Source organism: Heliangelus exortis, chromosome W (genome assembly GCF_036169615.1).
Source record: "Heliangelus exortis chromosome W, bHelExo1.hap1, whole genome shotgun sequence".
NCBI classification, from domain to species: domain Eukaryota; kingdom Metazoa; phylum Chordata; class Aves; order Apodiformes; family Trochilidae; genus Heliangelus; species Heliangelus exortis.
In genome coordinates this window covers 13,370,568-13,395,664 of record NC_092453.1, presented here as the reverse complement: position 1 = coordinate 13,395,664, position 25,097 = coordinate 13,370,568, and the positions used below count along the sequence as shown (strand labels likewise).

Genomic DNA, 25,097 nt, shown 5'->3' with positions numbered 1-25,097 from the left:
GTTCTGAACTTCTGTGTTGCACAGAAATCCAGATATTTCTGTGAGGTACTGAGAAAACAGAGGCACCAGGAATAATTTAGTGACCAGTAGAATACAGGTACTTCTATATATAAGTTTATATATATATATATACACCAATAAATACCAGGTTTAGCTGATTCTTTACCCAACCCTGTGCCCTTTTTGGTGCCACAAATCAATGTTCTCTACATCTCTGTCCCTTTGGGGTTGCATTTTTGAGTGGAACAGGGCTGGGGGGCTTTGGGGATGGATGGAGGAGATGCTGCAGCTCAGCTGGAAGCTCTGCTGCTGTGGCAGCACTATCAGAACCCTGCAGACACCACTTCCCTGGATTCAACAATCCCTAAAAATCCACCTCCTGTCCCCGGGCCAAACTCTTCCCTCCTTCACACCCCCAGGAGGCCCTTGGTGACTTTCTCCTGGGCTAAACCAAGGGCTGGTTAATTCCATACCCAATCTCCCATCCTGGAAAACTGATGAGATTCCTGCCCAGCCAGACTCTGTGCTGCTGTCCAAGCAGTTGCTCCCAGCCTGCTTGGTTTTCCAGAGCCTGTCCAGGGAGCATCCTGGGCTGCTGAGACCTGGCAGGGCTCTCCAGCTCCAAGGGGATGGATTTTCACCACGTTTGGAATATTTGCAGATCAAACCAGGGCCCCACTGTGATTTCCCCTGGCCGAGGGGGCCGTGGGTGCTGCAGTGGGGGTTTTATCCAGCCCATCCCGGGGCTATCCCGGTGGGATCATCCTGGCTGGAGCCAGGCAGAGCAGCTGCAGCTTTTGGAGCTGATATTGCCTTGCTCAGCCATCTGCAGGAGCAGGGAGTTGCAAAACCAAAGGCTGAAAACCAAACCCAGCTCTTTTCCAGGGCACCTTCAGCAGCAGGAGAGAAATTTCCACGTGTGGAACACGGGGCTGTCACCAAAGTCCCCCTCAAAGTCCTCCCATCCCCAACCTTCTGGGCACTCACCAACCCAGCAGCTTTCTTATTTTTTTTTGGGGTGTTTTGGGGCTTTTGGAAGGTGAACACCACCCCGTCCCCTTTCCCCAGGCACCACGAGGACTTTCCCCTTTTTTCCCTGCTCATCCTGGCTTGCATTCCCTGGATTTCAGCTGCTGCTTTTGAAGCCTGTCTGGGTTTGATTCCAGGCTGTAAATGAAAATTATATTCAAGTTATATTCAGCAAGATTATCCAGAGAAGTCAGGAGGATGGATGGAACACCCAGTTTCGTGGCTGTCTGTGCATCCCATACATTGCCCATCAAATGTAAGGATCTCTGCAGCAGTGGGAACACTGGGAATTCCAGCTGAACTGCAGGAAAGGAGAGATCCCAAGGTTTTAAACATAAACTGTGAGGTAGAAAATCATAAACTGAGCCAAGAGTGTGGATTTTTGCAAAACTCCTTAGTGGAGAAGAAAGTCCTTCCCTCCCTTTAAGCCCTTTATTCAGTGGTGGTACTTTGCATCCATTTTTCCCACATCCAAGGAAATATTTGGATTCTATAAAGCATTAGGAAACCAGGAAATCCTTCAGTGTAAAGGTGAAAGATGGGGATGGGTAATGCAAACAATAATCTGAGTTGTTGGGTCTCATGGTGAAGGAAGGGATGGGAAGAGGCAAGCAAACACCAGGAGTAAACGTGGGGAAAATTAGGTAAGAAGTTACAAAATGCTTTTTTTTAATTATTTTAGTTTTAGTTTTAGTTTTTCTCCTGCTCACCTGCAATAGGTGATGGAAATGAGCACAGGAACAAATCAGAAATCCTCACTGGCCAGAGCTGGTTGAAGCTCAGCCCTGTTTAAGAGCATTTCATGTCCATGAGAAAGCAGTAAATGATCTTTAAAAGCTGCTGCTGTTGTTGTGCTGCTCTTATACCCGGTGCTCAAAAAGCACAAGTGGGAAAAATTACCCCCAGAAAGGTTTAAACTTAAAGAGCACTTTTTAATTATGCAGGGGAAGAGAGAGTGAAGAAAAAAATGACAAAAAAAACCTAGAGAACTAATACTGATGACATTAATGCACGAGGGTTGGTTGAACATGAAAAATTATTTGCTAATACCTGCAAGCATTTTTTAATGGAAAAGGTCAAAGTCAAAAGAAAAGTGCTGAACACTCTGCACAGCTATCTGAAGGTGCTGCCCTAGAAGGCAGAAGAACTGAAACAAAAGGTTATTTGCCATCAGATAGAGAGAAGAAAATAAACACATGAAGATTTCTCTCCTTTCATACACGTGAGTCTTCTAGGAAAAAAAAAAACCAAAAACCCCAAACCCTGTGAAAAATGGAACCTCTGCGAGAGAAGTTCCTTTGTTCTCTAAAAGTCACGATTTTTCCTGCAAACGCTTTCAAGAATTATGGTTGGCTGAGGAGAAAAGGGAAACAGTACCTGAGGTTGCAAATCCACTCAGCAAAACCCAGGGAAATTGTTTCTCTGTGTTTGCCATCGCTGGGTTGCAATTTACTCTTGGCATTAAAGCCAAAAAAACTGGACGTAAATGGCACACGGAAGATTTGGGAGGGAGCTGCCAGATTTCCAAAAGCCCCAGAAAGGAGTATTTGTAGGAATTGGAGAGATTCTGAACAGATGCCCTGAGAGTCACGTGAGAAGTGGAAATTTAGTTTCCTAATTTGATAAAAAGCAGAGGATTGAAATCACAGAAGGAAATAACCAAGGAATGATTCAGCTGTGGCTGCGGCGTGACTTGGTTCACTTGGCTGAAGTGAAAATTCATAAAGTGAGGGGAGAGCAGCTGAAATCTGGAGGATGAGAGAGAATCCTGCATCCTGGGATTGTTCCTAAAGGAGAGGAGAACGGGGCAGTTGCAGTTAGAAACTTCTTGTAGTGAAAAAGAACCAAGTAATAATTTTGCAAACTTCTTGTAGTGAAAAAAAATCAACCATTTGGAAAACTTCTTGTAGTGAGAAATAATCAACAATTTTTAAAACTTCTTGTAGTGAAAAATAATAATTTTGAAAACTTCTTGTAGTGAAAAATAATCAATTAATAATTTAAAAAAATAATAATAATTTTTAAAAAAGGTTCTGAAGGCAAATGACCTCCTCTTCAGCTGTCTCAGGAGCAATCGGATGTGATCCCCACAACTTCAAGTTGTTTTCTTTGCAAAGTTTCAAGAGGGTGGATGTGGAAAAGCCTGGGGGAGATGAGTGGTGAGGAAGGTCACACTGCCCCTTCCCTTCTCTTCTTTTTTTTCTGGAAAAGCCCAGAATTCAGTTGTGATGGGTGGGCACCCCGAGCTGCAGGGTCAGAGCTCCCTGAGCTCCTCTCCCAGCCCGTGGAGCTGGCAGTGGAAGAGCCCAGAGAGCCAGGAGGGCTGAATGGGAGTCAAACAAACAAAAAACCAGAAAAAAAAAATTAATTTCAGAAACAGCAGTATCATGACAGCAGGACTCTGTCGTGGGTGGGTTTTGTGTTGTTGTGGTTTTTTTTTTTTTTTGAGATGAAGTGCAATGAATTCTCATCATACGCCCGAGTTCCACTGCAAAAAGAAAAGTTTGCTTTTAAAATGCTACATTTGGGGCAAGCTGATGTCACTTTGTCCCCCTGGGGGTGGATGTCCCCACTCCACTGGGACACAGAAGGTTTGGTACCACTCTTGGTACCCCCAGTGCTTTGCTGCAGGATCCAGGTGGGCTGAGCCCTCATCCCTGCTCCTCACCCTCTCCCATCCAGAGGGATGAATGTCCCATCCTTCCTCCTCTCTGCTTCTCCCAGGCTTACCCACCAGGACTTGATGTAGTAAAAGAAATAATATATCCAGGTTGGCAGGACAAAAAAAAGAAAAAAAAAAAAAAAAAAAAGGTCTTTTTGGAGGTATTTTTCCATGATCAGTGTTTTCAGAGGTTTTTGGGTTCCAGCCTCTGAGGCCGCTTTCCTTTAATCTGAATTAATTTTCTGTTACTAAAATATCAATTTGTAACTGTGTATTTCCTCCCTCAACAAAAATTGAGGTGAAATTCACATGCTTGGCTTTTGAAAAGCAAAAAACTTCAGCTTTGGGTTTTTTTTTTTCCGTACCATAATGCATATGGCTGGGGCTTTTGCCCAGCTCTGATTCTTTGTCTCCTTTTTCCTGGTTTTTTCCTGTTTTTTTTTTTTTCCACTGGGCAGTGACTTCTTTTACAAATTGCTGGAAAGGTGGCAGGGCTGTGTGTGACAAGGAGAAAAGCAAAAAAAAACCTTTCTATTGATCAAAACTAGAGCTGCACGGCTCAACGGGAAAATGGGTTTTGCTCTGTCACTTGGTGACTTTTTTTTTTTTTTTTTTTTTTTTTTGGTGTGTTTTGTTTTCCTCCTGCAGTTGCTCAAACTCTTAACACCCAGCTGCCAAATTCAGTGTTTTATTTATAGGGTTTCTTCCCAAAAAGCCAAGTGAGTGGGGCTGGGAGGCCAAGGTGTGCCAGGGTGCAGGAATTCTGCACCCCAAGAGACCTGAAGGGTCGTGTCCCTGACACCCCAACTGGAAGCCTGGAGGGCAGCTGACAAACCTAACACTTGGCTTTTTAGCTCAATGTTTCTTCGTGGTTAATATCAACTGGGATGCCTAAGAATTCCCTGCTTTTTTCAGCTCCAGTTTGGAGCCAGAGCAGCTCCAAGGGCTGCCCAATCGATGGCGTTGGGGTTTGGAAAGGTTTTTTCTCTCTTTCTGTTGCAGGCCATGAGCAGCGTGACATAGAGGGAGAAATGCCCATTGTTCTCTTACAAACATCCCATAATAATGTATATTTTTACCTTTTTTTCCTCCCTGGGGTGACTTTGGTGTCCCTGTCCCATAGGGGATAAAGGAGGGGGGATGGCTTTGGGGTAAGAAAGGAGCCTGTGGCAGTCACCAAATTTTTTGAGATACGGTTTTCCTAAAAAAAAAATTATTTGGTTGTAGGAAATACTCTTTCTAACCCAGCATTTGGTTTTAACGTGTCAGTGCTCCAGAGCATTAATTAGGAGACCCCAAAGCACCCATGGGTGCAGGGCTGCTTTCTCCTGGGTGGGACCCCCAGAGGGAGAGAGCCCAAGGGGTCCCAGCCCTTCCTGGGTGGGATCCCTTGGGAAGGTGATGCTGAAGGTGACCCCGGGGGGTCAGGAGGAACCAGGAGTGGTCCAGGAGTGCAACTGGTGGCAGGGAAAGATGCTCAAGGGGCTGGCTGAACAAAAGGTGTGCAGCCTTGAGGACTGGGGAGTGTTTTTCCTTCGAATATAATAACACAAGTTTGGGATTTTTTTCCCCGTAGAAACCTCTGCAGCTCTTTATAGAGAAAAATGTTTGGATGAAAAAACAAAAACAACATAGGGTATGTGTATGTTTTCTGCTCCTAAAGTGACTCTTGTTTAAGCTAAAATAGTTTGCAAATGCTGTCTTCTCTACACTTTCGTGGGGTTGGGGTTTTTTTTGTGGGGTTTTTTTTTGTTGTCGTTGTGGTATTTTTTTTGTTGGGATTTTTTTTTTTTTTTTTTTAAAGTCAAATGAAACGGAGTAGGCTGGCTATAGGAATTCATACAGCTGATGGCTCTAAGTCTTTCAGACTCCCCGACATATGGATAAAGCAGGCACAGATTTAGCAGGTCTGTCTTTATGTTAAAACGTATACGTGATAAAAATATATGACTGGAGAGAATTTCTGTCTTCCATCCTGCAACGCTCCAAGCCATGCCATAAAATCACGTTTCTTTGCAGGGGAGATTTACAACGAAACTTTTTTTTTTTTTTTTTCCAGCGTTTTTTTGTTTGTTTGTTTTGGGGTTGTTGTGTTTTTTTTTTTTTTTTTGTTGTTGTGGGTTTGGTCTATTTTTTTTTTTTTTTTTTTTTTTGCATGTATTTCTTTGCCATCATGCCAGAGCCTTGCAAGCATTTTTTGCCGGTGCAGGTGTTGTTTATTAAAAGGAGCATCGTGGGTGCAGGTGTATGGTAGCCATTAGCTGAAGGTAAAGATGGCAGCAGGAAGGGTCTGCTGCCTGGAGCTTGTCTGTCTGTCTCTCTGTCTGTCTGTCTGTCCGGCTCGGAGGGGGCTCTGAAGGCAGCTGCGAGGCTTTCAGCCAGTCCCGTTTGTCCAGCTTGGGAAATAAGGAAGAAAAGGGAAAAAAAAAAAAAAGAAAGACAAAAAAAAAAAAAAAAAAAAAAAAAAAAAAAATATATATATATAGTTTTCTCGCATCAAAAGTTATCTTTAAATGTTGTTTTTTTGTTGTTTTTTTTTTTTTTTCCCGAAGTCTAGTCAAGGCGTAAGGGTGTTTTTAATTTCTGATTTTCCAGCTCGTGGGTCATATTTGACCAACTGCTTTCAGCAGAAGACATGCCACTTTGTTGAGCTATTTAGGACTCAAAAAGACTGTCTTAATTTCAAACAAGGAGCCTTTGTTTTAGTTGGTGACTGCCTTGTGAAATTTTTCAGTTCTCAGCGGGTTAACCAGGGAACAGGGGCAGAGTCATAATTGGCCTATTTAGAGTATTTTGCATGTGAATAGTGTGTTAGTGAAGCATTACTAAGTCTGTTGTGAGTGACATGGTGATTAGAATTTAGATTAGGGAAAACACATTCTGTACTTTATCAAGTACAGTAATTAGTTCAGTCAGTAAAAGTTGATTACAAGTAACGATAAAGTTAGATTTTTGGTACTTAATTTTAAAATTTCTTTATTAAATGGGAAATTTGTTCTTAATATAAATGGTGGTATCTACACCTGTTTTATTGCGTATCAGAATAATTAAAAGAACAATGTGCTCAATGCAGAGTATAATCAGGGGATTTATATATTATGGGTAAGTTTGAACGTAGTTTATAGCAAATAGAACATTACTCAGGAAATCGTTCTGCTGGCGTAGCCTCGCAAAGGTTTTTCATTTTTCTTGGAGCACGGGTCAGCTCACGTTTTCTGCTCTTTCCTGGAAATCCTGGTCCTTTGGCAGCTGAGAAAATGTTGCATTTGCTGGGATGCATTTGGTAGTTAATGGTAGAGGCATAAAATGGATATATTGAAGGTCCTTTGCTGCTGCTACTGCCGCTGCTATACAATAGTCTTGATTGTTGAGGTGCCTTTTTTTTTTTTTTTCTTTTTTTTCTTTTTGTCGTGGTAGCCTTGCAAAAAAATATTAATAATGTGTAATTCCATTGTCCTCTTTTAATCACTTATTACGTAGGGGCTGCTGTGTGGGTTTTTATATTGCAGAATCTGAGCCATTTAATTCACAGATATGAATTTGTCCTTGCACGGGGACAGACAATGAAGCTGTTTCATGCACACTGAACCAACCTCTCTGTCAACAGGAATATCTTATTTTTAAGTTTTATTATTGTTAGATCTGAGCACTTAACTGTCTTGCTTGCTGTGAAGAAACTAAGTCACCCTCAAATAGATCAACAGAGCTCCAAAAGTTTCTAAAACACCGATCTCATTTGAATGAGTAGGCAAGAAGCCTCCTTTAAATGTAAATAATCTCATTCTAAATTAATCACTTTGTGTTCACCCAGTAAAGGAAGAGATGCTCCAGTGGAAATTTTTTTTGTAATGTCTCCTTTAAAAAATTGGCAGTTGGTGTTCCCGTGTTTGAGTCGCTCGTGAAGGTTTCTTTACTGTGTTATTTTTAGGAATGAGAAATAGCTAATGATGAGGCCAGTTGGATTTAACATGCACCCTCACACACGTATATATTTTTAATCTTTTAGCAAAGTCTCCTTGGAGGTGACATGGATATTGGCAACCCAGGAGCACTCTCCCCCACCAAGCCTGGCTCCCAGTACTATCAGTATTCTAGCAATAACCCCCGGCGGAGGCCTCTCCACAGCACCTCTATGGGTGAGTGACTTTGTCTTCAACCTTTGTTGTGGGGTTTTGTTTTGGTTTGTTTTTTTTTCTCTTTTTTTCCTCTCTATTTCCCCCCCCCCCCCCATTTCAAGAAATAATTGGAGTTTTGTCCTGTTTAGCCACACTTGGGAATAAATACAAGGAGTGGCGGAGCCTCCGCGCGCACCACCCCGACTCGCCGAGGGGTTTATTCAGCTCCTCTGGGTTGGGGAGATTTGGGGAAAAAAAAAAAAAAAAAGGGGGGGGGGGTGGCTTTTTTTCAAAGCAAAAACAAAGGCTCTACCACTCGAAATCTAAATATGATTTCCAACATTTTGCTGCTGGACTTCAGGGCGGTGGCATCCAGCCGGTGTGACCCGCGAGGCTGGCGAGAGCGATCGGCAGCTGTAGGAAATCTGTAGGGGGAAGCAAAAAGAAACAACAACCAAACAAATGAAAAACCCCACGTCTTACGAAGACACCCTTTTGTCTTTTTTTTTTTTTTTTTCAGAAGTACAAACAAAGAAAGTTCGAAAAGTTCCTCCAGGTTTGCCATCTTCAGTAAGTACCTCCCGTCTGCTGCCTTGCTTGCGCTCGCGGTCGCTTTTTGCAGTTGGAGGGCAGGTAGGAGCCAGCCGGCTCCTGGGCTCTCAGCACGCTTGGTGCTGAAGGGCAAGGTAAGGAGAGGTCAAAAAAACCCCAAAATGTCCCCATGTGGAAGTGATTTCTTGGTGCTCACGTGGCTTTGCAGCAGTGGATGCTGAGGAGGTGCCCCGGGTGAGCGGATGCGCGGGGCGAGCATCGTCCCTGCGGTTTGGGGTTCTGGGGCTTTGTGTGGGATCTGAGATGAGGATTTGGGAGAAGTTTCCATGGGGTCTCTTCCTGGGATGCTGGGCAAACACCTTCCTGCATCCAGGAGGGCTCAGAGCTGGGGTACGAGCGGCAGAAGCTGGCTGGGGGGGCCAGCAGGTGCCAACTGCAGGCAGCCAGCTGCTGCCAGAGGTGCTGTGCTCTCGAGCAAGAGCCACCAAGCTGGTAATCACCCGGGTTCTGCCCCAATATTTTAAAGAAGATCCCTGGAACCTCTTTGTTAGGAGGGTTACAGATGCCAGCCAGCTACCCCGGGCACTGTTTTCAGTGTTTATCATGACATTTTGACAGAGGTTGGAGTTGCAGTTTGGTTTGGGGGAGTCCTTTGTTTTGGGAGCCAGATAATTGTTCCGTTCGTTTTCGTTTTTTCATCGTTGCCTAAAATCTTGGGGGGTTTGGTGTTTGGTTTTTTTCCTGAAAAAGCTGTACCAAGGCACATTACATCTTCAGAGAGGGTTTGCTTTTGAAATCCTTTAAAATATATATAAAGTAGTGGCTTTAAGAGGCCTGAATCAGCATTTCAGGAACTACAGCACAAAGAGTAGCGTAGCTAAAGAGTGCTTTTTATTCTGTTTTTTTTAATTCTAATCCTTCTCCACCATTACTTTAAAAATGCCTGCTAGGTTTTCCTGTAGATCTCTGCAAACAGAAAGCACTCCAAAGGAGAGAGCTTCCCCTTCCTACCTGACAACTCTTTTTTTTTTTTCTCTGAATCTGGTTATTAGGAGGAGCTGAGTGGCAATCAATCTTGCGGAATCTCTAACAAATTGGCACGTTCATCTCTGATGGGGTTTGTGTTTTTACCATAAATCCCCTTAAATTTGCAGTTTGCAAACCAGCATCCTTTTAAAGCTTCAGTTATTGAAGTGACTCTGCTAAACAAGTAGTTTCATTACTGGTCACCTTATAAATAATAAAATTTTAAGCTGAAAGAGAAAACCACATGTGACCATCCTAATTTAATCGCAGGGATTATTGTAAGCTTTAGAATGTTAAACAAAGACAAACATAAATCTTGCTTGTAAATTGTTGAAATATGGAAATTCTCAAATGTGACTTTCCAGTAAAGTAATAATACTATTTTTTTTTAATTAAAAATAAGCTCCCACACGTGCATTTTAAATTTCTTTCCCCGTGTGTTTTTTTGGGTCTGCTTTTTATTGCCCTCCTTGACAGCAATAGCTAATATCCTCCCCAAAGCTTTTTATGAGCACTCTCACTCGGAGTGAAAAGTCCGAGGTGGATTTAATTTCCATGAAACTTTAGCTTTTAATAGTTTTCCTGACAACTTGCCTTGCTCTGGGCCTGCCAGGGGGGGAGGTTTGGGGGGGGGGGGGGGCACCGAGCATCTCTGTGCCGCGGGGATGCGGTGCCCGCGCCGCAGCCTCCGCCTGCCCGCCCGGCGGCTGTTTGTCATCACTCAGGGATTGTGCTGGGGGATTGGGTCAGAAAAAAAAAAAAAAAAGAAAAAAAGAAAAAAAAAAGAGAAAAAAAAGAAAAAAACCAAACCAACCAACCAAATAAAAAAAAAACCCCATGCCAAACGTGCATTTTTTATTATTGAAAATAGCGCCGCGCGAGCAGGTGAGCGTGGCGGGAGGTTGAGGGACATATTTTGGTACCCGTGGTATAAAAGGGGTTTGCAATAAAAGGGGAGCTGCCCTCTGCCCCCCTGTGAGGGGACGTGTGGCTGTGTTTCTGCTGGCAGTGCCAGCGGGCAGGGGTTGATAATCGCTGCAAAAAGTTTTTTTGTGGGTTGCTTCTCGCTCCGACAGAATGAAAGGCAATTTCTGGTTGTGGCAGATTAGTCTCAAATGCATGCTCCCTTGAATTTTTCTGTGTGAATGCAATGGTTGTAAAGAACAGGAATACTTCTGCAGCTCAATACCCTCAACTATTTTTGCAGCATTTTTATTTTTAAGTCAAAATTATCTCAAAGGAGAACACGCGGCTCTAAATACTTTGAATTAAATCTCAGGCGCCGGGCAGTTTATTAGGAAATAAAATCTAAGAAGGCATTCCTGAATATTTTAATCACCCGTAGCTCTTGTCCTCTAATAATAAGTAAATTAAAATACAAGTCCAGCAACATGAATCCAGGAATCGTGTGGCTCTGAAGGAAATAAAGCCTTTTTTCAAAGGAACACAGAGGCAGGTATTTGGGTTTCGTTGCCTTCGTGGATCATGATTCATACATTTCATTTGAAATAACGCTGCCTTAGAAAAGGCACCTGTGTGCCTCCAAGAGAAAAATCCCTTCTAAAAGGTCAGATTCTATTCAGGTTCTAGATTGTGTCAGGCTGAACTGCCAGGATTTACGATGCTGGGTGAAGGATCTGCATTTATAAATTGACTGACTGGATGATAATGTACTTAGTTGATGGGGTGGGAATACTGCTGTTATTTCTCTTCAAAAATGTATATTAACTGGTTCTCACTGTGATTTATGCAGTGGGTATGGAGATGAATGCAGCAGTGTTTGAAAGCAGTTATTATTGATTAATTCATAAGTAGTCTTCCCAAAATTTCAATGATAAATGGTAATAAAACTGTTGTATCAGCGCCCTGTTATTACTTTTCTTCCAAGATAAGAAATGGCTGCGAGTTTGGAAAACAAAGTCAATTAAATAATGGAAACAACCACTTTTTAAAATACTGAGGACTTGAACTGGTGAGGCTGCTCTGGGTGGGGAGCACAGCCCAGTCCAGGCTGTGACCATCCTGGTGTCCAGTCTCAGCTGCAGCTCATCCCAGCAGAGATGGACTGGAGATGGACTGGGGCCAAAAAGTTGGACTCTGAAGGTTTTCTCTGAACCAGGACGTGAGTCAGGGGTGGCTGTGACCCCCCCAAAGCTCCCATTTCCCTGTGCTCAGCTGCCCCAGAGGGTCAGGGTCAGAGAGGTGAGGACAGCTGATGCTGGGATTTGGCTGTGATCATACAGACAAAGCTGAGGGATTTCTGGTAAAATTTAGTTTTTCCTCTTTAGTGGCCATGCCAGCTCCACCAAGCTGTGACACGGGAATGTTTTGTCCCCTTTGGTGGCCTTGGCAGTGCTGTGTCTGCAGTTGAACTTGATGGTCTTAGATGTCTTCTCTTCACCAAAAGGATTCTGTAATGTTCTTCACAAGTGTCAGATGCTGCTGTCACCTAGCATGGGGCAAGCCAGGTGGCTCCTCTTGACAACCACCTCCTCACCCTTAACTTTATCCTCAGCCTGTGCTGGTTTTCTTAGTCTTTAACCTAAAGCCCTCATCCTCTTTAGCTGCTGAGGGTTTAATCCCACTTGAAGTTTTACATTCAGCCTTTGCCAAGTGATGTGGCATTTTCTACCCTTCTTCTCTTGGCCAGTAAGACTCAGGAAGGAGCAAGCTGTGCTTGGTTGGAGGTGTCTGTGAAGGAATGGGATAGGGAATAGGAAATCCTGGGGGGCAGAGGGAACAGCTTAGGTTGTAGAGCTCATGTTGGAGTGGTTTTTTTTTTTGTAGGAACTTGTGTCATCCTGACTTTAAGTCCACCAGAGTGGCATCTGCCCAGGTGTGGGTTTCCAACAGGTAGGACCTGTAAGGCAAAGCAGGGAAAAGAAAGCTCAGAAATCATGGAATCATAGAATCATTTTGCTTGGCAAAGATCATCAAGTGAAGGTCTCATGGAGAGTTTGTGGTGGTTGTCACCTGTGGGCATGGTGTGAGGGCTTCCTGGGCTTTCTGGGAGCAGAGCTGTCTCCTTGGACACTTGTATGACCCCACTGAAGCCTTCTGCTCCCTGCTGCACATCACTGCAGTAGTTTCAGCCTCATTTATGGCAGACCCAGGGGCTGTACCCCAACCTCAAGTCCCACCTTCTGCTCTGCCCTTGTGAGGGGTCCTCAGCTCTCAACCTACTCCTCTTCTCTCCTGAAACCCATGCAGTGTAGCAGCCTTGTGGAAACAGCCCCTCCATCCTGCCTCCTCCACGAGGATTCACTCTCCTCCAGCATCTAAAGGAGCTCAGTGATGGAACCAGATGGTCTGGAGTGAAGTCACACTCACAAGCTCCAGGTTTTGCTGCCATAGCTCCCTGTTCTGGGTCCTGTCACGGGGGAGTTTCTCCAGCTTGCACCTTGCTGGTAATAAACTGAGAGGTGGAATCTCCACGGGCATCTCCTGTCCCCAGGACAGAGGTGCAGTGAAATGGAAAGGGTCAAAGCCAGCTTGGGAAGAGCAGCTGTGGCCCAGCCTTGTGCAGCCATCAATCAAGGTCACATCTTGCTGGTTTCCAGGGTTACTCTTAGTAGAACCAACAGCTTTAAATAAGAAGGAAAAAAGAGGAGGTGATGGCTTCTCAGGTTGATCCATCTCCCTGGAAGCTGCAGCTGTAGGAGCCCTTGGGCAGAATGGGTGATCTCCTGCTTGGGGCTCAGCTCTGCCCAGGGCTTCATCTCTGCCTGGGGCTCTAACTTCCATCAAACAGAGGTCTGTGGGCTCAGGGTGAAGGAACTGGAGCAGGATTGCAACCCCAGAGTGTTATCTGGAAGGCAGAGACTGAGAGATCCTTGAGGGGCAGCTTTTCACAGCCAGGATAAAGAGCGGGAGAAGTCAAATGTCACCTCGGTTGTGTTAAAAGAGAAGAGAGGGCCTGAAAAATTCATGGATTTTGGTGACGAATCAGCAGGTAAAATCTCCCAAGCCTCAGCTCGAGTGGCAAGAGCCTCTTTTCTTTCCTCTTCAGTGGAGGTGTCCTTAGACTGGAGCTGTCTCTCTGCTCTCGCTGCGCCGTGTTCACGAGCGCCCCAGCTCCGACCTCGCTAGCCAGCCAGCCAGGGAAGTGTGGCACTCGGTTCTGCATCCTAAGGAAACACCTGCTTGCTTCCAAAAAGCAAGAGAAGAGAAAGACTGCTGGGATGCCACCTGGAGTTTTCCCACAGCTTGCTTCTGATTTTCCACGGGAGAAGCCTTGATAATTTTGCTGGGAGGTGAGGAAGCGCCGCTTGCGCTTTTCCTGCGGGCTTTGCAGGCTTCCTACCTCAAGCAAAAAAAAAAAAAAAAAAAAAAAAAAACCAAACCAAAAACCCACAACCTTATGAATTTCTCACTCCAACGGGTGTTTTCCAAACCAAATAGAATGTCCCCATCTCCTCCTGTGCCCCCTGCCCTTGCAGCAAGTCACCCAGTCCTGGGATGCTGATGGCCTTGCAGCGTCTTTGAGGACTTTGCTCCACGCTGGACCTGTTGAGGGCTTTGGAGCTCCCTGTGGTCCAGCAGGGGGTTGGCTGGTTGTACTGGGCATGTACTGGGTGCAGAACAGAGATGGAGAGATGTACTGGAGCATTTCAAGATGGCAGACAGCACTGGCCACCTTTCTGGTGGAGGGATCCTGGTTTTAGGGTCTTTGAGGACAAATCTCATGGGGTGAAGCCTCCTTGGGACAGAATGGACCTTCCTGGATAGGCATCCAAGGGTGAAAACTTGAGGTGGGACCTGGCTAATGATTTGAATCAAGTGAGAGGGAGTGAGGTAGGAGCAGGGTTAAGGAGGGGACTAATCTTTTCATTTTATCCTCATATTTTAGGGTGAGTCAGTGATGTCTGAGAGCTCACAGAGGGGTCACAACACACTTACAAGTAGGGGCTTGGCTTTCCCCTGCCCCCAGCAGCCTGGACCTGCTCCCTGAGCCCAGCTCAGGCAGCGGCCACCCATCCCCAGGCTCTGCCAGCATCACCTTATCTGCTTGACAAGATCCCCTTCATCGGGTGGCCCCGGGGGAGGCAGCCTGGCTGGCATCCCCCCTCACCCTTCTGGCCAGCCTTCTAAAGCAGCCAGCATCAGGATTTGGATTTTTTTGTTTTTTTCCATATGAAAATTAGCACCTTATTACACTCCGTGCGGTTTGGTTGGGGTATTTGGTTTTTTGTTTTTTTTTTCAGTTGTAACAGCACTCTGCTTTTTGCCTCCAAGTCAAGAGCTAAGTCTGGAGATGCAGGTTTAGCAGAAAGAAGCCAAGTTAAGGAAATTATAAAGTCTGCTCTACACACAGGTGAGGTGATGGGTTAAAAGACCCTCTGGTGCAAACCCTACCTGAAATCACCCCTGGAGGACTGAGAAGTCATTGTGCAGACAAACTGCTGGCTTGTAGCTGTTTTAAAACAGATTAAAAGGTAGAGAAAAGGCAGATTAAGGGGGCTTAGTTGGGAGTTTTTAATGAATTGCACAGGATAGGTTCAACAGGAGAAAGCAATTGGAAAGGGACTGGCCCATGCTTGTGTTTTCCTGTATGTTTTATTTAAAGGTTGCAGAAAAATTCACACGTTTCTAAACGGAGAACTATTTTGGACCGAAGAAATAAAAAAAAAATAATATATGTAATTCTGTAGTGACTCTCTGGCCCATTCTTAGCAGCTGGTGAGAGAGGTGTGGGATTTGTGGGGTTTTTTGTTTAGCTTGAGCAGAGACTCCCTCTTCAGAGCACTGCGGGTAGTGCAGAAAGCACCCAGGGGCTGCAGGTTCTGGCCAAGAAATCCAGATGATTTCGAAGAGGCTGCAAAGAGGGCAGAACGAGGCCCAGCAGCCACTCAGCAGTGATTTTTAAGGCGGTGCTTTTAAAATCACTTTTTTAGGCGGAGCAGCCTGCACTCCTCAGCCCTGTTAGGGTCATGCTGGCACCCGGTGAGCATCCTGGGCTCGGGGTTTGTCCCTTGGGGATGAACCCTGCTCTGCCTGCCCCTGCCTGGTGGGTTTTTTGCCCCCTGTGCCACAGATTTTTCCTTTAAACTTGTCATCCAGAAAGGGTCCTGGTAGAACAAAAGGCAAACGGGTGATGCCAGCGGTGAGCAGCTGGAGCAGCAGCTCAGCCCTGCAGCTCCACTCCCTTTCCTCCCTTTTGCAAGAATCACCCAGAAAAGAGCATTTTATTTGGTAAATCAATGTAAAAACAGCCAGGTCCAGCCTTCGATATTTTAAATTTTTTTCCCCTGTTACTTGGAATCAAGCTGAGTTTCCCAAAGTGTCAAACTCAGCCCTGAATTTCTCTGCTTGAACTGGAGGAGAATCGTCAGGAAATGGCGTTTTGAGATAAAATTCTCTGGGCAGTGGTTTGATTTGGGGGCTTTTCTTCAAATATTATCCCTAGATTGTATTCATTACAAGCCGTGCAGCGCCTTCAGATCCCCGATTAGCACAGTTTAAGATATAAGCATTTAAATCCTATCTTGTATCAGGCCTTTCCGACGTGGCTTTAGGGAAGGATGGCTGCTGGGGCTGGGGATTTATTGATAGGATCTCGTTTGCTTGAAGTTTGGTGCTTTTTTGGGGTTTTTTTTTCCATTTCAGAAGGGATTGGACGTGGGGTCGGGGTGGGGAGAGCAGGGGATAGAAGTTATCTGTGGAAGTTTTAAGATCCTCCTTTATCAAGATGGTTCTGCTTGCACTCTGCCTGGAGTACATTCATTTCACTGTGTTTTATCAAAGGAACATTAATTTTTGCACTGAAGGATTTTTTATTTTTTTTTTTGCTTTTACACCCAAGCGGCAAACGAGCGCGCACAGAAAAAAAAAAAAAAAATAAAAATTCAGCGTAGTGAAAATATAGGGGGAAAAAAAAAAAAATCATAAAATTGCTTAAAGAGCTCCAAGAACTATGAACATTGTTAAATGCATAGCAAAGCTCCCCTGACAGTTTCTTGGCACAAACCCGAGGAGGTCTACAATGGCTGGTTGTGTGTTTTTTTATTGTTATTTTATTTTCAGTGGCATACAGTGCCTCCTGACAGGCCAAACAGGGAGCCAGAGCCAGCACCCGGGCACAGGGGACACCCCAGGGGACACCACTGGGGTCACCACCACAGCCCTGGTGCTGGTTTCCACCCAGCAGCTCGTGTTGAATTTTGCATCCCAAAGTTTTGGCCCCACAGGCACCTCCAGGAGAGCTTGTGCTCCCCCCCCAAGCTCCTGGGATGGGGTCCCCTCCTTCTCCTGCTGGTAAAATCTGGCAAGATCTCAGGGACACCTTTTTCCCCAACCCTAGGAGATGCTCTGAGGTGCCCCCTGCTCATGTTTGTTGGATCTCCAGTTCTGCAAAGACACATGCAGGTGCTCTGGGTGGTCCTGGGGGTCCCCAGCTGGCCATGGGAAGGAGAACCCTCCCAGGAGAACCCACCCACCATTTTTAAGTGGATGGCTCAGCCTTGGGTGTCCTCCTGCAGCCACCACGGGGCAGAAAAAGCTTAGAGGCTTCCATATTTGCAAATTTAAAGGCTGGAGTATTTTAGGTGCTTCCAAGCCCTGTTCCTTGGTTGCCTTCGTGCCTTGCAGCGTCACCCAGTGCCCCAGAGAGCCCCCCGAGCAGGCAGCACCCTGTCCCCCCCTCCAGGGCAAGAGGGGTGTGGGAAGCTAGATTTGCATCTCCCAGACGATTTGACTTTCCAGATGAGAACATCTTCTCCCTGCCAAGAGTGACAAGGCCAAGTTCAGTCCTTTTGGGCCCAGTCCAGTTTGGGGGAGGCAGCCGGGATGGGGAGCAGGACCAGGAGTGGGGCAAGCGGGGGTGCTGAGCCCTCCCTCGTTGCCACCTGGTGGAGTACAAAGAATATTGGGGGTTTTTCAGCAAAACTGCCTTTTCCTTTTGGCTCTTTTATTGCAACCACACTTTGGCAATAGTGTGTGAGAGTCCTTAACCAAAAAGATCCTCTCGTTTGCTCTGCAACACCTCATTTCTCCGCTCACAGTTCATTTATGATTCTGATGAGAGTGTTTTTTCAGGAAACACACATTTCACTTTTTGACCTAGGAGCATCTGTTAGAATTTTTTTTAATACTACTTTGGCATTCTGGAAGTGTTAATGTCTTTCATATCTGTTTAATGCTATTTAGGGATATTTATGATCACCTCTTGGTTACTTGGGGTAAAGTGTGTTGCAATTTTTTTCAAACAGACAGGAAAGCATTCATATGAGGAAACAGATTGCTTTAAACATGTGCTTCCTGTGACAGTAAAAAGAACAAATTAGATTTAACACTGTGTAATGAATGCATAAATGTGTACATTTAAGCTTTTAAAAGCCTTACATTCAGTTCTGGCCTGAACAAAAATCAGGAATCACCTAGCAAGGAGCAACAAAGTAGATTTCAAGATGTACAACCAAGCCACTTCCTATTTTCCAAGCCATTTTCCTGCAGTTTTCTGTTCCAGTCTAGACTTTTTTCCCCTTCAATTGGGGAAAATTGAGCTTTGGATGCTCTTTCCTGCTCCTACAAGGCCTCTGCATGGGGGAATCCCAGAAGAAGGGAGAGCATCACAGGGTGGGCAAAACCAGGGAGTGGGAGCAGCTGATGCCAACATCTTCTCCTGGCTCTGCCCTGCAGCAGAGCTGATGGCTTTTATTTTTTTGGAGGCAGGAAAAAAAAAAAAAATAAAAGAAGGAAATAGTGAGAGTTCAGTGGAACCAGGCTGGAGGTCCTGCCTGTGCTTCCCTCTGTCCTCGACCTCTGGCTTTGGCTCTGCTGGCTGCTCCAGCTTGGTCTCAGAGCTCAGAACAGAACTGAAGTCCCTCTGGAATTAGGGCTAGAAGAGAGAATTCTGGCACATTAAACATATGCCTGAACACAGATACCTTCCAAATGCAAGCAGTGCTGTAACATATCCTTCATTCTTGCTCTTGACCAGGGGGTAGAATCTTTCCCGAATTCAGGCTGTAGCAATTCTCCAGGAATTCTTCTCCATGGCTGCTTTTTGTTTGCCTCCTTGTTTTGCTCTGCAGATGCATCTGGAGAAGAATGAAAGGCAATTTCTGCCTTCACCCACTTAGTCCCCTCACACCTTAAACCTAAACCCTACCCTGGTGAAAAGCAAAGCAAGGGGGGGGGGGGGGTTTCTGAGTTTTTCTGAGCTGGGGGGATGCTGGGGGCAGAACCAGCCTGGGATGCTTCAGAACTGGAGGAAAAATCCACCAAGATGCCCGGGTTGTGCCTGGATTCTTTCTCTTTGCAGGCTGGGGGAGTTGGGTTTAGAATCCTGTTTGTTTGATAATTAGTGCACATCTCCTAAGACTTTCAGAGGTTTGTGTTTAACCTTTCTGCCACCGCCTTCCACCAGCAAATTAAGGCACCTTTTCTCCTCCTCGGGTATTTAAGGAAATATTTTTGAACCATCTCCGTGCAACAGGTTTCCAAAGATTTAAAAGTATGCCGCAGGTTTCCCAAAAACTTCCTTTTTTCTTATATTTTAAATGTTCTGTTTGTGCAAAATTTTGAGAATCACCATAAGGGCTTCTTTGCATTTTTAATTTAGTAACTAACATATGAATAAATTTGCATATTAATTAGTTGCAGATTAAATCATGCATACATAATTGCCTCCTTACTGTGTTTAATGTTTGTCAAAATCTCCAGCCTGGTTTGATGGATGTCGTATGAAAGATTACAATTTGATGTACCCTTGGAAGTATTTACACCAATAATGCAGGATTCTTAATAGCAGAATTCTCCAGTTATATACAGTTTCTAATAAACATGTGAGATAGGTGCATGTCCCTTTTGACTAGATTTTTTTTCCTTCCACCAAGTCATTTACTATTCATAATCATTAATGCATCTCCTAATTATACAGCATATGTCGGTTAACCACTTCCGTGCCAGGCCGTGGGGGCTGCCTGAATTTTTTTGTCCAACTTGGATTGATTTGAGGGGCTATTCCTGAGCTGCTTTGCCTCTGACACCAGCCCTCCCTTTCTGATTTTCCTCCCTCTGGATGGGTGGGGGTAGAGCTTAAAATTCAAGGGGCTTTTTTGGGGGTTTGTTATCGAGGGTGAAGCTCTGCTTAATTGGTGGCTGAAAGCTGCTCTGGCTACTGCAGGAAATAACCAAGGACATTCCAAGTGCACAAATAATAGCTACCAAAATCATGCAGTGAGCCTGAATTTGGGAGGGTGGGGACAGTGGCAGTGACAGGGGACAGTGGCAGTGACAGGGGAAGGGGCAGCATCCCCCCTGGACTCCATGGGTATCATCACTTTGCCTCTCAGCCCTGCCTGGGTGGCACCTGGGTGCCACTGCCAGCCCCCAGAGAGCCTTTGCAGATCTGGGTTTGGGTTCCTGAGGTGCAGGTTCATAGAATTCAGCAGCCTCTGGGGAGCATGGAAACGGCTGGTGTTTGCCTTTTGGGTTTTTTCTGAACTTCTGGTTGTGCTCTGGTGACACTTTCAGGTTTTGTCCGTAGCCCTGAGGGCCTGGAACTGCTGTTTTTTTATGAAATCTAGATTTATTCTGGTTTTTTTTCTTTTATGTAATTACAGAAATTTGGGAACTGAGGCTTTAGAGAAAAAAAAAAACCCTCAAAACAACAGGGAAAACAGCAAGACCCCCAGTAAAATCCCAGGAGCTGGCTACAGTGAATTTACCAGCAAGCAGTTGATTCCCTTTTTTTTTTTTTTTATTTTGGCTATCTATTCACTACTTCTCCAGCAAAAGTGGCTTTAGAGGACCTCCAAAGAACCAGATTTTGTTATAGGAGCTGCCACTAACATGTGTCAGGCATTTAAATGTGAATTTAAGCAGTCAGTGGGAATGGGCTAACGTGTTGGGAGGCAGCACCAGGGAGGGTGGATCTTGCTCCCCGAGCTCACTGCCTACCTCAGGGAGAGTTTTTGGGCAAATGGCTTCATCTCTGGGTCCCTTTTTATTATTTTTTTTTATTGTTTTGGCTGTCTTCTTTGTTCAGCCAAACTGTAACCCCTTCAGGTCAGGTCTGTGTGGCTCGGGATGGCTCCTAGGTAGGGCTGCAGTAGGAAAAAAAGATGTTTTAATAGAGCATCTGGCTTTGAGTAATTGAAAATGTGCTTTTGGTGTGTTCATTAGGCTTGCTGAAAGGCAAAGTTCCTGGGGAAGTGTCAGTGTGTCATTTCAGTGAGGGATTTCTTCTCTAATACGTGTGTGCTGACACTTGCTTTGCTCTGGGTCTTAAGTGCCTGCGTTTGGATAATTTTGGAGCAATAAAAAATACACAAATTTGATGGAACAGCAAATCCACAGTGAAAGCGTGGCCCAAATTACTCACAAACCCATATACTTTGTTTCAAAAAAGCCAGAAACCTGATATTTTAGTCCAACCAGTCAGGTTGCAAGGTGTCTTCATACTTTATTATTCACTGTTGAGAACCCAATGAAATCAAAGGTACAAACACCCTTTTTTTTTTTGCCCACTAACAATAAAACCTCATGGAACCCAAAGACCTCCCAGACTTGGTCTCTAATCACAGAAGAACCTAAACTGCTTAATACTTCCCACTAATTCTCCTCCCACCCTCTGCCAGTTGCTATAAAACCACAAAAGAACATTCAGGTGCCATTAAGGGACAAATCTACAAAAGCAAAAAAAAATTGAAAAAAAATTCTGCAAACTTCTCCCTGGGGTTCCCAGATCCCCTGAGCCAGAACCTCCCTGGCCTGGATGCTCAACACCAACCTCCCAGGGCAGCAGTTGGTTTTATTAATGTGCCCTTAGCTAGAGAGATGGCCCCATTCTGCTGGTAAAAGCACCCAGTGGGGCTCAGGAGCACCCTGAGCAGCACCCATGGGTGCAGGGCACACCCCTGCCTTGGAGAGGAGCACAGGGCTCCTCTTGCACCCACTCCAGACAATTATCTATTGCTTTTCTTTTGCCTTTGCATCTCATCCAGTTTTGCTGTCTGAAGGGTTAAAATTCCCTCGGAAAGCAAAATTCTTCATTTTAATGGGAAAAGTGACAAATGTTGCAGGGAACATCTTTTGTTTGAAGATCTCCAAGGGAAGATAGATACCCGACAGTTTCCCTCCTCCAGGCAACATTCCTGGAGAACTAGAGACAAAACAATTTGATGCAAAAAGAGGGGGAAAAAAAAAACTCTGTCAGGCAAAAATCCTCACACCGCTGATGCCCCAATCCAGTTCAAGGGGCACAGAGGTGAAGAAGAGGAGAAATAATGTGGTTAAGTAGAGGAGGAGAGGTAACCAAGGGTAATGAGACCCAAATAAACCCCAAAGCCTCTGGCAGAGTGATGCTTTCTGTGGCAGGACGTGGGGTTTTTGCCTCAGGAATAGTCTCCCATATTTCTTAGAAATAAACTGATAATAACCCAAGACACAGAGTTTGTGCTCAGGGCTCTTGCACATCCAGAGCTGGGACAGCAGGAATGGCTCAGGTGTTATAAAAACCTTTTTATTCCATTTTTGGGGCTGCAGAGGGAAGGTTAAGTCCCTGGCACAAGTGGGAAGCCTGATCCCTGATGTCCCCTCTGGCACTGGGACAATCTCTGGGTAGGGTTTAGGGTCACTGAGCAGCTTTTTGTGCTCATTAAATACCCTCATTCTGGATTCTTCTCTTCTGGTTTTGGGTTTGTTTTTTTTTTGTAGGCCCTTTTCTTTCTTCTCAGCAGCATCCCAGGTTCCTGATCTCCACCTTGAGCACCCCCTGTGCCATTTCCTTTTCCACCTGGGCAGCTCTCCCAGGGTGGATGCAGAACAGGGTTCAGTTTTGCCTTCATCCTTCCTAATCTGAGGAATTAATTAGAGTTTCCCAGCCCCTTCATCTTTCTGTGTCCTGCCCATCCTTGCACCCAGCAGTGCAGAGGGTGATGAGCATGGGTGGGCAATGGGATTTTTGATGAGAATTTCCCTCGTTTTCCTATTTTTGCCTAAAATCCACTGGGTCTCCCTAATTTTTCCCTGGCTCTCTGAGGCTGGGGGGTTATTTTCAAGCACAGACAATTTCCACCTCCAGAATTCATCACCAGAGATCAAGTCCCCCAGGGATGAACCCCTCATCCCCAGGAGCTCCGTGGGGCAGCTCCTCCACCACAGCCTCATGCTCCTGCCAAACACCTTGCCCATCATTTACCAGGACCAGGCTGACCCAGAATCCTTATTTTTCCTTTTTGAGGGGACAGAGAGCCCAAGCCACCCCTTGGGAGGTTCTGATCCCTTGGTACCAGTGAGTGGCTGTGATGGGGCGGCCGGGGCCTCACCCAGCTCTGGTTTCTCTGTCTTTACAAAGGGAAATGGTGACAGAAAAATATTTAACTGGGAGATAGAGGGGCTGTAAGGCCTAACTATGTAACAGCTGAAAAGTCTTCCATATGGCAACGTGCAATAAGCCAGGAGCAGCATTCCTCTCCCCCTCCCTTCCCAGCTTCTTGTGGCAGAACGTTTGGAGCATCCCCCATCCATGGGGAGTCCTGCAGATCATTTAGCAGAGAGGAAGGGAGTGAGGAAGACTTTGGATGGCTTTGATCAGCTCTGCTAACGTTTCACTAGCCAGGCAAATTGCTGCATGGGACTGAGAAAAAAAAATTAAAAAAAAAATAAAAGGCCAGGTTCTGGTTCTCAGCGTTAGCCATGTGTTCGTTCACCTGGTGTCCACAACTTTTCCTTACTTTTTCCACTTTTTTTTTTTTTAAATGCATTGTTTAAAAAAAAATAATTTTGCAACAGCGTGATGTCTCTAAATTCTTTTTGAAGTTCTGGTGCAAGGAGGTATTTCTCATTTTCTAAAGCACAGAAGCCACTTGAGAGGATAGATGTTGTTAATAATGAAATCATTACATTGCAGGGGGATTTTTTTTTCCCTACAGATTAAACATGAGGTCAGGTCCTTGATTACCTTATGCTTCAAAAACATTGATTTATTTTATAATATCATTTACTGCTAATGGAGAAAAATTGACCAAAAATGTTTGGAACCCTCTCAGTAGCACAAAACGAGCCCCGGTCTCTCTAGGTTGTACTTAACTGCAAAAGCAAAGATAATCCCTTATAATCCAAAATTACTTGTTTATTGTTTGGTGTGTAGTGCCAGTGAAGTCCTCAGCACCCTATAAAGTCCTACAAATTTTAAAGTCCTACAAATAAAGTCCTACAAAATACAGGAGGAGGCCTGTTCAGTTGTTTTACTGAACCCTTCTCAGCACTGACATCTCCAAACACAGAAATCTCCCATCTCTTGCTTTCTTGTGCCATGGGAAAGAAAGTGCCAGGAATGAACCTCCAACCCACTTCACTCTCTGTTTTTGTAGTAAATCCCAAATGGAAGCCCAAGGGATGCTCTGGCCCAGCAGAATTCCAGATTTTGGGATGGAAGTCCCGATGCCACCTTCGAGCTGCTCACAGGGGCTGTTGCCATTTCCAGGGCAATGGGGAGAAGCCCCTTTTGTGTTGCAGACCTCAAAGACCTCAAATATCTTGAGTCAGCCACCTTCCCATCCACACAGGAGGGTGAAAAATAGGAAAGCTTGGGTTGGTTTTATTATCCTTTGGGGTTTTCTGCCTCCGAATTGCCACTTCCTAGCTCTCTCCTCCACACTTCTCGGAGTTGGAAGCTCAGTCTTCAAAATAGGAGATCTGAGATCATCCTGTAACCAGTGACTGCAGCAGCTCTGGCTTTCCAGAAAAGGAAGCCCACCACACGCTCCCATACCCAAGATAAAAAGGCAAAAAAATTGGCAATAGTACTTTTGTGCAAGGAGAAATCCTGGGCCATGTGGTTTGAGTTTTCTCTCTTGGCTTTTCACAAAGCAGTGGAGTCAAAAATAAACCCAGTGGCAAATGGCTAGATAGACACTTTTGTTTAAAATAGATGAGCTGGAATGTGTGTTCCTATGCTCATTTTGGTTTTTTTTTTTTTTTGGGGGGGGGGGGGTGGGAAGATAAGTTTTCTGGAAGGTGATGGCTAAGGCAGAGTTGGTGGTACCCTGCCCAGCTCCAGGGTTCCAACCCAGCTGTGGGGATGTGCTCAGCCCCAGTCTGGCTTCAAATGGACTTATATGGAAAGCAACCATGGGATTGCAATAGCTAGTTCTGATCTAGGGGTTTTTTTATTCTACTAACTTTGAGGTAAAAGAAACTTTATGTTTTAAAGCTTAACCTTGGCAGGTGCTCGGAGAGCTATCCAGTGGTTTATTCAGCCCATCTCAACCTAAGCTTCAGCCAATTATTTGGTGTTGGGCAGTGCAAGAATGTGTCATAATATCATAAATTTGCTTCAGGCTGCTCTGGCTCGTGTAAATGTGCCCATTTCACACCTTTCCTACATAAATAGGTAGGAGCCTGTGGTGGCATCAGCACTCACCCTCATAGCCACCCCTCAGAGCTGGCCAAGCATTTGGAATTAGGAAAAAAAAAAAAGCTCACAAAGATACTTTTGTTGAAATCAGGGTGAGATTTAGGGAGGTCTGGATTTCAGTAAGGTCTAAAACATCTGGTGGAGAGTTAATGAGAAAGAGAGGAGGTGGTTGCAGTGTGGGAAAAGGGCTGGCATCTTCCTGGGAGCTAAGCCTGGAGAGGAGGCAGAGGATTATCAGTTTGATAAGGATTGCCATCAGTAGGTAGCTGGTAATACGAAAGCAGATGTATCCACATTTGGCTGGTTTAAAGTAGCTTTTTAGAGACTGTGACTTTTAGGAGCTGATTTA

General features: G+C 45.1%; 1 protein-coding gene across 1 annotated transcript in view; it reads left to right on the top strand.

Moving 5' to 3' along the window:
• TCF4 (transcription factor 4) overlaps nucleotides 1-25,097 on the top strand; it is a 218,582-nt gene that overhangs the window by 116,011 nt on the left and 77,474 nt on the right. The window contains exons 7-9 of the mRNA XM_071729830.1: nucleotides 5,268-5,327; nucleotides 7,698-7,827; nucleotides 8,327-8,376. Of these exons, the coding sequence (XP_071585931.1) occupies nucleotides 5,268-5,327; nucleotides 7,698-7,827; nucleotides 8,327-8,376 (240 nt within the window). The remainder of the gene's footprint in view (nucleotides 1-5,267; nucleotides 5,328-7,697; nucleotides 7,828-8,326; nucleotides 8,377-25,097) is intronic.